This window comes from Dama dama, chromosome 33, assembly GCF_033118175.1.
Source record: "Dama dama isolate Ldn47 chromosome 33, ASM3311817v1, whole genome shotgun sequence".
Lineage (NCBI taxonomy): Eukaryota > Metazoa > Chordata > Mammalia > Artiodactyla > Cervidae > Dama > Dama dama.
In genome coordinates, this window is record NC_083713.1 from 3,748,484 (window position 1) to 3,762,616 (window position 14,133).

The window sequence follows — 14,133 nt, forward strand, 5'->3', positions numbered from 1 at the left end:
TTTTGCATAAATAACCCATCCTATTCAATATTTTACAAAAATTATCAAAAAGCATTCATTATTATTAACAGTTTCTTATTAGCAAAAATGAAGAAAATATTCTTACATTCTACTGAAGTGTCCAAGTTTGCCATCATCACCTTCACCCCAGGAAAACACTTTGCCATCGACAGTTAAAGCAGTAGCGTGCCGTCCACCTGCAACATTCACATAGATAGAGACTGCCAAAGCTGGTTTAAAAAAAGTTAACAGCATAACTACCTCTTTTGCTTGGCACACTCACAGTATGTGTGAGTATCTGTCAAATGAGTAAATGGGATCAACATTTAAGGATGACAATTATATAAAATAAATGAACATTTCTACAAAGTTTAAGTCCTAGAAAGGATTTTACTTGCAAAGAAGCAGCAAATAATGCTATTTTTAAGCATTATTAAATTTAATGGGGTTGCTATATTAAATATATAAAAGATCAAAATTCAGATGGAAAAAGTAAAACTAAGTTCACTTGCAATTAGACAAATTAGCAAGTGTAGTGGTATTCAGGCTTCTGTGAAATGCACCTCAACAATGAAATTACTAAAGCAAAAGTACCATCAACTGCAATTAAGGCATTATGCTCACTCTTCCCAAAGCAATCAGCTCACACCCTTTCCTCACCATGGTCCACTCTTTCACTCCATCCATCCCAGCTCAGAACTGAAGAGTTTCCTCTCTGTCACCAGCTCCGAGGATCCAAGACCCACTTACCAACAGAGCCCACATGATCCAAGGCAATGTGCTCACCTAAAAACGATGTTTCCCACATTCCCTCGCCCAGACAGGATGGTGACAAAGATTTGACTGATGAGTAAGGCATCCAGAAAGGCTCTTTGAAGGGGCAGAGTAGGCTTGAGGAAATGCTTATGTGCTCGCCTGCAGCTGCGGTGGGGATGGACAGTAGCCCAGTGCCCCTCACGGGCGCTGTAGCTGCAACACTGTCCCTCCCCCTTACCTCCAGACTCTCACAGAGGAGAAGGGTAAAACACTATCTTGCTCAAGGCACCACTGTTCAGATTTTCTGTTATATGGGGTTAAATCTAACCCTACTGTATAAACACAAACTCAGTTTGTATCTAATTCGGTTTCATTCCCCAGAAGCCAAGCACAGTGCTTTAAAATAATGCTCTCTCTGTTTCCTGAATTGAAGCAGTGTGACTTTTTAAAAAATGATTCTTTCTTATGGCTAGAATTTACAGACACTTGAAATCTGATGAAACTTACAGGCTCTGTTCCCAAAAAATAACACATATTTAAGCGCAGAACATGATTACTGCAATCTTTTATGAACCTGAGACCCCAGCTCAAAATTAAGAACCCCCTGCTTCGGAGGGGTATGCCCCACATAACCCCTGATCTCCAAAAAGTCCTGTGTAACAAAATTATAATTAATTAAACTCTAGACCATCTGAAGTTTTACATTACCCAATTTTTACTTCTAATAATGAGTAGAACTTGACAGAATGCAAGGGCACTCTAGGGGAAACTGTTTAAAGCCCCAGTTAATTACAGAGCACCAGCAGCAGGCTTGTCTGAGCACAAGTGTCAGTTCTGGCCTGTACCTGAGTGAACAGCCACCTTCTTGACCACGTAACTGCTGAGAGCTGTGATCTGCCGCGGGATGGGCACAGTGCCACTGGAGATGCCCAGCCCCAGCCGGCCATTCGTGGCTTCTCCGCAAGCATACACTTTTCCTTCCACTGTCACTGTAAGGAACAGCAGTGAGGAAGGGACTCACTTTTTGTGACACAACAACTATATATTTAGGCTTCAACATCATTTAAAACTTTTATATTATTAGAATAATCATACCTGCAAACAAACTTTTAGAACCACCAGCCACCTGTACTACATTCAAAGCAGACAGGGTCTCAGAGAATGACGGAACTTTTATCTAAAAATTGTTTTTAAAAGCAAAAGAAAATTTTATTTACACTTTTAAAATTACAAGTAATCGTATTAAATAGTACAAAGAACTTACACGGTTACACTCTCCAAAGAATCTCTTGTCTATTACAGATGCATAAGCATTTTAAGAATGAAATGATATACTGTAATTTACTTTAAAATAAGTAGGGGTGAGGCTGTGTAGAAAATAAAGACAAAAATGTGACCATCCACAACTGCTGAAGCTGGTACAGTGACAAAAGGACCAAGTCTCTATTCTGTCTACCAGGTAGGTACATCTGAACATCTCCATAATAAAAGGTGAAAAATAAAATACACATACTGTAAAGATATAAACAAACATTTGGTAAACTATATTTTATTTCAGGTCATGTCCTCATCATTCTTATTAACTCTGACTTCTCTAAGAAACTATTAATATATACTTAAATTTCCTGTTAGAGATGAATGTGATTTAATTTTAAAATTACTAAAGCCCCTGTCTAAAAAGCCTTTAATGATGCTCATATGTCATAAAGTGTCAAACAGTCAATGCTACCATGGAAGAAGGACGTTCTCCATCACAACGACGAAGCACCAATCTACCTTTCGTGTGCAAACTGCCAGTCCATGTGCACACAGGACCCACTAGACAGCCCAAAGTAATAACAGAGCTCCCAGAGCTCCTAGGCCCCACACGTCTCCAAATGCAGGGCAGCAGCCTCAAAATCACAAGGAGCCCAAGGCTGCTAAGTTATATAGGACTCTCTTCATCACACTAGAGCCACGGTCTTAAGACAAATGAGCTCTAACCCTCCGTTTCAGTGTCTCAACAATGTAAATAACAGGGTCTTACAAGGAGTGAGGTCTCATGAAATGCTAAGCGGTATGTGTGCTAAGTGGCTTCAGTCATGTTCGATTCTCTGTGACCTTATGGACTGAGGCTGCCAGGTTCCTCTGTCCATGGGGTGCTCCAGGCAAGAATACCGGAGTGTGCTGCTGTGCCTCCCTCCAGCGGATCTTCCCGACCCAGGGATTGAACCCGCCTCTCTTGGGTCTCCTGCACTGGCAGGTAGGTTCCTTACCAGTAGCACAACCTGAGAAATCCAAAGTAGTAGAGATGCTCAGTCAAAAAGAAACTGTTTCCAGACACTAAGCCTTGGAGGAATCTATTCTGTGGTGCCTTAGTTCAGAGCCACAGGTGAATTCAACTCGAGTTCAAATGCATACCTTGTTGTTCCTACTCTTTAAAATATAATTATAGTCTACAATTTTCACCTCTATGCTTATCAAATGTTTTCGGAAGTGTATCTTCTAGTTTATAAAACAGCAATAATGCAACTATACCTAACATGCATTGTTTTCCAAGGGCAGAGGCATCTTAGAACCTAAAATGATGTCTATGAGTTCATATCAAGAATTATTTACGAAAAGTCCATTTTAAAAACAACATATAAAAGGTATGATGTATGGCAGAAATCAAACCAATATTGTAAAGCAGTATTAAACTCAATTAAAAATGAATAATTTTTTTTAAAAAAAGCACGTAAAAGGGAAAATCATTATAAAAACTTTAAGAGGCCTGGCTAACTCTGGGCCTGTGTGGGCCCGAGCAGTGCAGGGTGGCAAGCGCATGGGGTGTCGGGCACACACCTTGGAACCCTTCAGACCTCCCAGCTGGTCCTTGTCGTTCAGGCCCCATACAAACACTTTGGTTCTTATTGTAGCTGCTGATTCCAGACCTGCTGCCTTCTTTCTAATAAGGCTAATCAAAGTAAAAAAATAAAACAGAAACAGAGGTTAATCACATAACCATGTTTTAAATAAAAAGGAAACCACCTAAAGCGCACAGCTTGCTGGTTACCATCAAAACTCTTAAAATGCTGCTGTAACTAAACAAAATCTGACGTGTACCCTGAAGTCAGTGGTGCAGAGGGTCAAAATGTCTACAAACCAGCATACTACCTTTCAGTACGAGAATTCAACTTTCGCTTTTCATCCTGGCGGAAATCTTTCTAGGAGTTGTTATTGTTGTTTAGTCGGTAAGTCCTATCTGACTCTCTGCAATCTCATAGACTGCAAAGTCTTCCCTGTCCTTTACTATCTCCCAGAGCTTACTCAAACTCATATCCATTGAGTCAGGAATACCATCCAACTATCTCATCTTCTGTCATCCCCTTTTCATCCTACCCTCAATCTCTCTCACCATCAGGGTCTTTTCAAATTAGTCAGCTCTTCGGATCAGGTGGTCAAAGTACTGCAGCTTCAGTTTCAGCATCAATCCTTCCAATTAATACTCAAGGTTGATTTCCTTTAGGATTGACTGGTTTAATCTCCTTGTACTCAAGGGACTCACAAGAGTCTTCTCCAGCACCACAGTTGGAAAGCATCAATTCTTATGCACTCAGCCTTCTTTATGGTGCAACTTGCACATCTGTGCATGACTACTGGAAAAACTATCACTTTGACTAGATGAACCTTTGTCAGCAAAGCGATGCATCTGCTTTTTAATATGCTGTCTAGGTTTGTTGCTTCTATCTTTTAAATTCATGACTTCAGTCACCATCAGCAGTCATTTTGGAGACCAAGAAAATAAAATCTGTCACTGTTTCCACTTTTCCCTTTCTATTTGCTATGAAGTGATGGAACTTAATGTCATGATCTTTGTTTTTTGAATGCTGAGCTTAAAGCTAGGTTTTCCACTCTCCTTTTTCACCCTCATTAAGAGGCTTTTTAGTTCCTCTTAGCTTTCTGGCCGGAGAAGGCAATGGCAACCCACTCCACTCCCTGGAGAATCCCAGGGATGGGGGAGCCTGGTGGGCTGCCGTCTATGGGGTCGCACAGAGCTGGACAAGACTTAAGTGACTTAGCAGCTTTCTGGCATTAGAGTGCTATCATCTGCATAGCTGAAATTGCTAGCATTTGTCCCAGTAATCGTGATTCTAACTTGTGATTCATCCAGCCCAGTATTTTGCATGATGTGCTCTGCATATAAGTTAAATAAGAAGGGTGACAGTACACAGCCTTGTCATACTCCTTTTCCAATTCTGAACCACTCTGCTGTTCCCTGTCTGGTTCTACCTGCTGCTTCTTGACCTGCATATGTGCTTCTCAGAAGACAGGTAAGATAGCCTGATATCCCCATCTCTTTAAGAATTTTCCAGTTTGTTGTGTATCCACATAGTCAAAGGCTTTAGCATAGTCAATGAAACAGAAGTAAACGTTTGTCTGAAATTTCCTTGCTTTCTCTATAACCCAATGAATGTTGGCAATTTGATCTCTGGGTCCTCTCTGCCTTTTCTAAACCCAGCTTGTACATGTGAAAGTTCTTGGTTCGCATACTGCTGATGCTTACTTAGCTTGAAGGCTTTTGACCACTACCTTGCTAGCATGTGAAATGCAACTTCATGGTAGTTTGAACATTCTTTGGTGCTGCCCTTCTTTGGGATTCGAATGAAAACGGACCTTTTCCAGTACTAACGCCACTTCTGAGTTCTCCAAATTTGTGGGCCTATTGAGTGGGCACTTTCATAGCATCATTTTTTAGGATTTAAAATAGCTCAGATGGAATTTCATCACTTCCACTAGTTTTGTTCATAGTCATGCTTCCTAAGGTCCACTTGACTTCATACTCCAGGATGTTCAGCTCCAAGTAAGAGAGCACACCACCAGGGTTATCTGGATCATTAAGATCGTTTTTGGATAGTTGTGCAGTCTTCCACCTCTTCTTAATCTCTTCTGCTTCTGTTAAGTATTCACCCTTGCTGTCCTTTATCATGCCCATCCCTGTATGAAATGTTCCCTTGGTTCTGCAATTTAATTCTCAAAGAGATCTCTAGTCTTTCTCATTCTATTGTTTTCCTCTATTTCTTTACAGGGTTCACTTAAGAAAGTTTTCTTATCTCTCCTTGCTATTCTCTGGCACTCTGCATTCAGTTGGGTATACTTCCGTTTCTTGCTTGCCTTTCACTTCTATTCTCCGCTATTTGTAAAACCTTCTCAGACAACCACTTTGCCTTCTAGTATTTTCTTCTTTGGGATGGGTTTTGGTCACTGCCTCCTATACAATGTAACAAACCTCTGCCCATAGATCTTCAGGCACTTTGTCTACCAGATCTAATCCCTTGAATCTATTCATCTACTGTCTAATCATAAGGGATTTGATTTAGGTCATACCTGAATGGTCTAGTGGTTTTCCCTACTTTCTTCAATTTAAGCCTGAATTCTGCAATAAGAAACTCATGATCTGAGGCACAATCAGCTCCAGTTCTTGTATCTTGCTAACGGGATATAGCTTCTCCATCTCTGGCTGTAAAGAATATAATCCATCTGATTTTAGTATTGATCATTGGGTGATATCCATATGTAGAGTTGTCTCTTGTTATTGGAAGACGGTGTTTGCTATGACCAGTCTGTTCTCTTGACAAAACTGTTAGCTTTTGCTCTGCTTCATTTTGTAGGACTTCCCTGGTGGCTCAGATGATGAGGAATCCACCTGCAATTCAGGAGACCGGGGTTCCATCCCTGGGTTGGAAAGACCCCTGGAGAAAGGAATGTCTACCCACTCCAGTATTCTTGCCTGGAGAATTTGATTGACAGAAGAGCCTGGTGAGCTAAAGTCCATGGGGTTGCAAAGAGTCAGATGCAACTGAGTGACTAACTTTCAGAAATCTCTCCTGTGTTGTTGAAGAGGATGTTTGCTATGACCAGTGTGTTCTCTTGACAAAACTGCTAGCTTTTGCCCTGATTCATTTTGTAGTCCAAGGGCAAACTTGCCCTGTTACTCCAGGTATTTCTTGACTTCCTAATTTTGCATTCCAATCCTTTATGATTATATTTTTTGGTGTTAGTTCTAGAAAGCATTTTAGGTCTTCACAGAACCAGTCAACTTCGGCATCAGTGGTTGGAACACAGACTTGGATTACTGTGATATTGAATGGTTTTGCCTTGGAAACGAACCAAGAACACTGTGTTGATTTGGAGATTGCACCCAAGTACTGCATTTCAGACTCTTATTTACCATGAGGGATACTCCAGTTCTAAGGGATTCTTGCCCACATTAGTATGTATAATGGTTACCTGAATTGAATTTGCCCATTCCCATTCATTTTATTTTACAGATTCCTAAGATGGCGATGTTCACTCTTGCCATCTCCTGCCTGACCACATCTAACTGACCATGATTCATGGACCTAACATTCCCGGTTCCCATGCGATATTGTTCTTTACCACATTGGGCTTTACTCTCACCACCAGACACATCCACAACTGAAAGTCGCTTCTGCTTTGGCCCAGTCTCTTCATTCTTCCTGGAGCTGTTTCTCCGCTCTTCCCCAGCAACACAGTGGACACCTTCTGACCTGGGGGGCTCATCTTCTGTTGTCATGTCTTTTTGCCTTTCATCCTGTTCATGCAGTTCTCAAAGCAAGAATACTGGAAGGGTTTTCCATTCCCTCCTCCAGTGGACCATGTTTTGTCAGAACTCTCTGCTATGACCCGTTTGTCTTGAGAGGTCCTGCACGGCATGGCTCTTAGCTTCACTGAGTGATGGACATACACCCCTTAGCTAGGACAAGGTTATGATCCATGAAGGGGCTTCCTATGAGACACTAGGAACTTGGAGACACTGTCTAATTTTCTCATACATCAAGCTGACCGTGACAGCTTTTACAGCAATTACCACCCATCACCTTAACGTAGCTTCTATAGATGTAACGGGAAAGAATGCTGGTTAAATGGCTCTAAGAATCACCACCAGGACTGGCACTGTGGCCGTGTCCCTAAATCCAGACCTCTGTTCGGTCATATTTTTTCCCAAAAGAAATAATAAAATGGATAAAGTCATATGACCCTCGACGTGCTCTAACACAAGCACATGTCCCAAGGCAAAGTGCAATTTTCTTCCTCTACACCCTCTGTCCACTGCGCTGGTCAGCTGTGCTGGAAGTCCCAACCTCCATTCTACCAGGGGAGGCCTGCCCCAAAACCCAGGGTTCCTGAAGCACAGGCAGCTGGCTCCTGCCACCTCACTCATTCTATCTTCTGACCTGCCCTCAACAGGTTAAAAGTTTGAGCAACAGAGCCCACAAATTCTTCAAAATAAAATGAAAATAAAATTGAAAGAAATAATAAAAAATAAGTATAACGGCAAAACCAGCAAGTGATGTCCATGAGTTAGGTGTTAACTATACTGTTAAAAAAAAACTTAAAAATGGATATTGTTACTTCCAATTTGTTGTATATCAGTGTTAACTATACTGTTAAAACTTAAGAAAAATGAATATTGTTACTTCCAATTTGTTGTACATCATAATTCAGTTCAGTTCAGCTTAGCTCAGTCACTCAGTCGCTCAGTCGTGTCCAACTCTTTGCGACCCCATGAACCACAGCACACCAGGCCTCCCTGTCCATCACCAACTCCCGGAGTTTACCCAAACCCATGTCCATCAAGTCGGTAATGCCATCCAGCCATCTCATCCTCTGTCGTCCCCTTCTCCTCCTGCCCCCAATCTTTCCCAGCATCAGGGTCTTTTCAAATGAGTCAGCTCTTTGCATCAGGTGGCCAAAGTACTGGAGTTTCAGCTTCAGCATCAGTCCTTCCAATGAACACCCAGGACTGATCTCCTTTAGGATGGACTGGTTGGATCTCCTTGCAGTCCAAGGGGCTCTCAAGAGTCTTCTCCAACACCACAGTTCAAAAGTATCAATTCTTCGTTGCTCAGCTTTCTTTATAGTCCAACTCTCACATCCATATGTGACCACTGGAAAAACCATAGCCTTGACCAGATGGACCTTTGTTAACAAAGTAATGTCTCTGCTTTTTAATATGCTGTCTAAGTTGGTCATAACTTTCCTTCCAAGGAGTAAGTGTCTTTTAATTTCATGGCTGCAATCACCATCTGCAGTAATTTTGAAGCCCCCAAAAATAAAGTCTGACACTGTTTCCACTATTTCCCCATCTATTTGCCATAAAGTGATGGGACCAGATGCCATGATCTTAGTTTTCTGAATGTTGAGCTTTAAACCAACCATTTCAGTCTCCTCTTTCACTTTCATCAAGAGGCTCTTTAGTTCTTCTTCCCTTTCTGCCATAAAGGTGGTGTCATCTGCATATCTGAGGTTATTGACATTTCTCCCGGCAATCTTGATTCCAGCGCGGGCTTTATCCAGCCCAGTGTTTCTCATGATGTACTCTGCATATAAGTTAAATAAGCAGGGTGACAATATACAGCCTTGACGTACTCCTTTTCCTATTTGGAACCAGTCTGTTGTTCCATGTCCAGTTCTAACTCTTGCTTCCTGACCTGCATACAGGTTTCTCAAGAGGCAGGTCAGGTGGTCTGGTATTCCCATCTCTTTCAGAATTTTCCACAGTTTATTGTGATCCACAAAGTCAAAGGCTTTGGCATAGTCAATAAATAAAAATATAAATCATAAATAGACTGAGTCAATTAAAAAACTATACAACAGAAGACAAAGGATACATATATTCTAAAAATGGTTGCTGCTCCTAGCTGCCAAATAATATAAATGTATTTAATGCCACTTAACAATACACTTAACAACTGGTTAAAATGGTAAGTCTTATGTATATTCTATTATAATGAAAACTTTCAATTTACATGTTAACAATAAAATACTTAACAAAAAGGCTTTAAAATATATACTACCACATACTATCTCCACAGGAAAACAAAACTGGGGACAAATAAAGAAGAAAACTCTAAGAATATACACCAAAATATTAACAGTGATATTTGAGGCAGAAAATTAAACATTTTTATTTTTCCTTTTAAACAAATTTTTCTAAATACAGTGTTTCCATAGTAAATTTTTCCTAAAATTAAATTAAATTACAATTTCAGAAAACTTAACTAATATTTACCAAATAGTCCTATGAGCAATAATATAATACATATAGTCTATATAATACCTATAGACTATATAATACATATAGACTGTAGTACAATAACCCTAATGTAGTCTCATTATGAGATACACTCTAATTAAATGTTGGCTTTTGAAAGTCAGAGTGTGGGCATAAGCAAACAGCTCTCACCTCCCACTGTTGCCTTTTTCATCTTCTTCTTCTTCATTATCTGAAGCTAAGAAAGGAACTGCAGCCAAATCTTCCTCCTCTGCACGTATCCGTCCCAGCAGGATGAGACCATGGATTTTACAATCAATTCCTGAGCTTCTGCACTGCTTTATCGCAATTTCAATATACCTGTGATACTAGACACAAACACAGCAAGCTGCAGAGCTCTCAGAGCCAAACACTTTACTAGAGAGAAGGACACATGAGACACGCAGTACGCGGCAAGTCGCAAGCCTTCATAACACTTCAAGTACAGAGAATCTGAGATCAACATGCACACACTGCTATATTTAAAACAGATAACCAAAGGACCTACTGTATAGAACAGAGAACACAGATCAATGTTATGTGGTAGCCTGGATAGCGGGGGAATTTGAGGGAGAATGGATACATTATATGTATGGCTAAGTCACTCTGCTACTTACCTGAAACTATCATAACATTGCTAAGCAGCTACACTTCAGTATAAAATAAAACATTAAAAAAAAAAACTGATTACATACAAATTAGAAAAAACTATACACAGACCTCATAACCCCACCAACTAGATCAACAATTATCAGTGTATGATTGATTTTGTTCATGTAGGGGTTATCATAAGAAAATTCCTGACAAGGTGTTGTTTCAAAACTTCAGTAGGTATCAGCGAAATATCACCATTTAAAAAATACATCCACAGTACTCTTATGATAGCTAAAACAATAATCTTATGTCATCTAAGTGCTACCAGTGATCAAATTTTCTATCTGTCTTGGAAACACCTTTCTATTCTGGACATGCTCAAATGAAGGTCAAACTCTGTTACGTCTTTGCCATTCGTTATTTTACTGTTGGCCTTCTGTCCTGCGGTATGCCCCAGATCCCATACATGGCGTTTCTAAATGTAGTTTATTCCTCTGCCCCTGTATTTCACTGAACAAAGACTGACTGCTTCAAGGGGATCTAACCAAACCTTAAGATCTATAATATCTATGATGTCACAGGAAGAACAGTTTGAATAAAAGAAACAAATAGAGAAATGAAAAATTTTACAGGAAAAAAAAAGAGAGTTTCTTTCTTTAGCAAGGAAAAAACAAAAGGGTTAAAATTTTAATGCAGTGCCAAAGGCAGACACTGTCTGACTCACGAATCATAGAAAGCAAATGCAAAGAACATTTATGGGATAATTTGGAAAATTTAAACACTGACTGGATTTTGTATCATATTAAGGACAAAATTTTAGGTGTGATGGCATTGTGATTACATTTTTAAAGTCCTTGTCAGAAATTAATAATTGAAGTACTCACTACTGAAATAATGCCATGGCTAGAACTTGCTTTAAAACACTCAAAAAAAAAATGGGGTGTAACACAGGAAGAGAGTTAGTGAAATGACTGGCAAAAATGTTGATAATCATTAAACCTGGGTGGTAGGTTCATGGAGGATTCAGTATACTTTCTATTTTCGGTTATGTTAGGAAAATTCTGTTAACAAGCCATTTTAGAGGAAAGGCAGTGCTAGAGAGTTCAATAGCTTTAGGAATGATAAAGCTCTACTCTGTAAGTTGGTTGGATGGGTGGAGACTGGGCCATGAATTTTCTGAGTACTCACAATGCTTAATATTTCTCATATATGTGATATAAGCTATTTCGTGCTCATCAAATAATACATAATAAATTGTTTTCAACTGAAAATTTGTTAAAAGTCAATATATCTTTTATGAATAAATCTCAGATGTTAATTAATCCTTGGTTATTGATCTACTTACAAATATAAAGTACAAAGCAAATTAAATACAAAGCAAAATTAAAACAGAAAATATTCAGTAGCATAATTCAGACATAAGACAAACTGCATTTTCCATTACCCAGAAATAAGTTATTATAATAAAAGGCACTAAATGCATTATCTTTTCTCAAAAAAACTTAATAATATATTACATTTTCATCATTGGCCACTTTATTATTACCACCATTGATAGTAACTGTTAATTACACGTTATTCCACAAAATAGTTTAATGACATTCATGAATGAATGGTGTTCCACAATTTTATTCATTGAAGACTGGAAGAAAATAAACAACAAAAAAAAAATCTTCCAGTGTACACAAAGGCCAAATAATCAACTCTTGGACCTGGGGGGCAGTGCTAGTATGGTCCCATAGTCTCTAGACACAAGTTACCAACTTTCCACCCTTAAAAAAAATTAATCTATGACTGGCTGTGTATCAGGTTCTTTGATGTAACACAGTACGACCCCGTGAAACTTGTCTGTCCTGATGTGGGCGTGTGTGTTAGTTGCTCAGTTGTGTCTTTGTGACTCATGGACTATAGCCCACCAGGCTCCTCTGTCTATGGAATTCTCCAGGGAAGAATAATGGAGTATGTTGCCATTCCCTTCTCCCGGAGATCCTCCTGACATAAGGATTGAACCCTGGTCTCCCACACAGCAGGGAGATTCTCTACCATCTGAGCTTCTTGGGAAGCCCTTTGTGGGAATACCAAAATAATAAAGCAATGATTGACAAACAGCACTTAATAATTTAAAAATAAACTCACTTATGATGAACTTTAGATGAATTGAAAGTCAAATATTTGACATCTTTATCCACTATCATACCAATTAAATAAGTTCTCATGAGACAACGTACTTATAGGTAGTAAAAAAAAAAAAAAAAAGCCTTAATTTGCATTTTTAAATATATATAATTTACTAAAATAGTGTAGATTTACTCAAAGATTTATGTGGCAGTGACACTAATCTATAATATGTTCTATTTAAAAGAACCTTCACTGATTCTTTCAGAATTTTTAAGAGATAAAATTAACTTGGATTCATTTTGAAAATGTCCTTATTACCAAATTAAAGGTATGAAAACAAAAATAACAATTTCAGTGTCATATATATGGTTAAAAAGAACCACTGCTTACTAATACATATTTAATGGAAATAACATGATGCTAGATGCCCAAAGAAGCCCAAGGTGTATGGCAATGACTTTTGCCTAGAGCTTTTTACCTGCTTTTAACCAAAGACAGTGAGGAAGGAATTTGCTTTGTCTTCTTTTCAAGCTGATCTGGTAAGCAACAAATTCAAGTTGTACACATGTCAAATTTTAAAATAAATAAAATTATTTAATCAAGGGGAGAAAATGGGCTCAATGTTATTATAGAGATGATGAGAAAAGGAACCTCTCTTGACATTTGCAAACCATCAAAGGAATACTATCAAAATGGTCAAGATGGCAGAGCAGAAGAATCCTTAGCTCGTCTCTTCTCACAAGCACAACAAAATCACAACCATCTGCAAAAGAACTATCACTGCCAGACTGAAACCACCAGGAAAGGTCCTCTGAAGATGGACCACAACAAGAATGGTAGACAGCGTGAACTCATGATATAATCAAACCCCATACCCTCCAGGGTTGGCGACCCACAAACTGGAGAACAATTATATTCAAGAGTTTTTCTCATGTCACTCTCCCGAGCCTGCGGGTCGGGCACAGGGAAGAGGAACCTTAAGAACATTTGTCCTTGAAGACCAGAGGGGCTTGACTAGATGAGCTCTAGAGGCAGGACTGGGGGGAAAAGATCCTCACTCATAAAGGGTTGCTGCAAAACCTCACGTGTGCCGGGACCAAGAGCAAAAGCAGTAATCTGATAGGTGCTGGGGCCACATCTACCTGCTGGTCTTAGAGGGTCTCCTCAAAGGGGAGGCAGGGGGTGGCTGTGGCCCCGCTTGTGGGTGTATACAATGGTGGCAGATATACTGGGGAAATATTCAGCTGCATGACCTATCATGGAGGATAACACCCTGACACCAAGACCTGGCTTCAAACACCAGACTTTAGACTCCAGTGCTGCAAGGCCTCAGCCCAAACAACAAACAAGGTGGGGACACGGCCCTACCCATCAACTTCAACTGACTCTAGACAAGGCCCTGCCCACCAGAGGATCAAGACCCAACTTCACCTACCAGAGGATAGGCACCAGCCCCTCCCACCAGGAATTTCACCTATCTAAAAAATATCAACAACTTCAGATATGCAGATGATACCACTCTAATGGCAGAAACCGAAGAGGAGTTAAAGAGCCTCTTGATGAGGGTGAAAGAGGAGAGTGAAAAAGCT

At 39.7% G+C, this 14,133-nt stretch overlaps 1 protein-coding gene across 1 annotated transcript in view; it reads right to left on the reverse strand.

The window, feature by feature from the left end:
- The window catches only part of HERC2 (HECT and RLD domain containing E3 ubiquitin protein ligase 2), a 238,172-nt gene that overhangs the window by 71,311 nt on the left and 152,728 nt on the right, over nt 1–14,133 (reverse strand). Inside the window, exons 56-60 of the mRNA XM_061135706.1 lie at nt 9,986–10,161; nt 3,580–3,691; nt 1,852–1,933; nt 1,602–1,745; nt 107–197 (exon numbers count right to left, since the gene is read on the reverse strand). Coding sequence (XP_060991689.1) covers nt 107–197; nt 1,602–1,745; nt 1,852–1,933; nt 3,580–3,691; nt 9,986–10,161 — 605 coding nt within the window. The remainder of the gene's footprint in view (nt 1–106; nt 198–1,601; nt 1,746–1,851; nt 1,934–3,579; nt 3,692–9,985; nt 10,162–14,133) is intronic.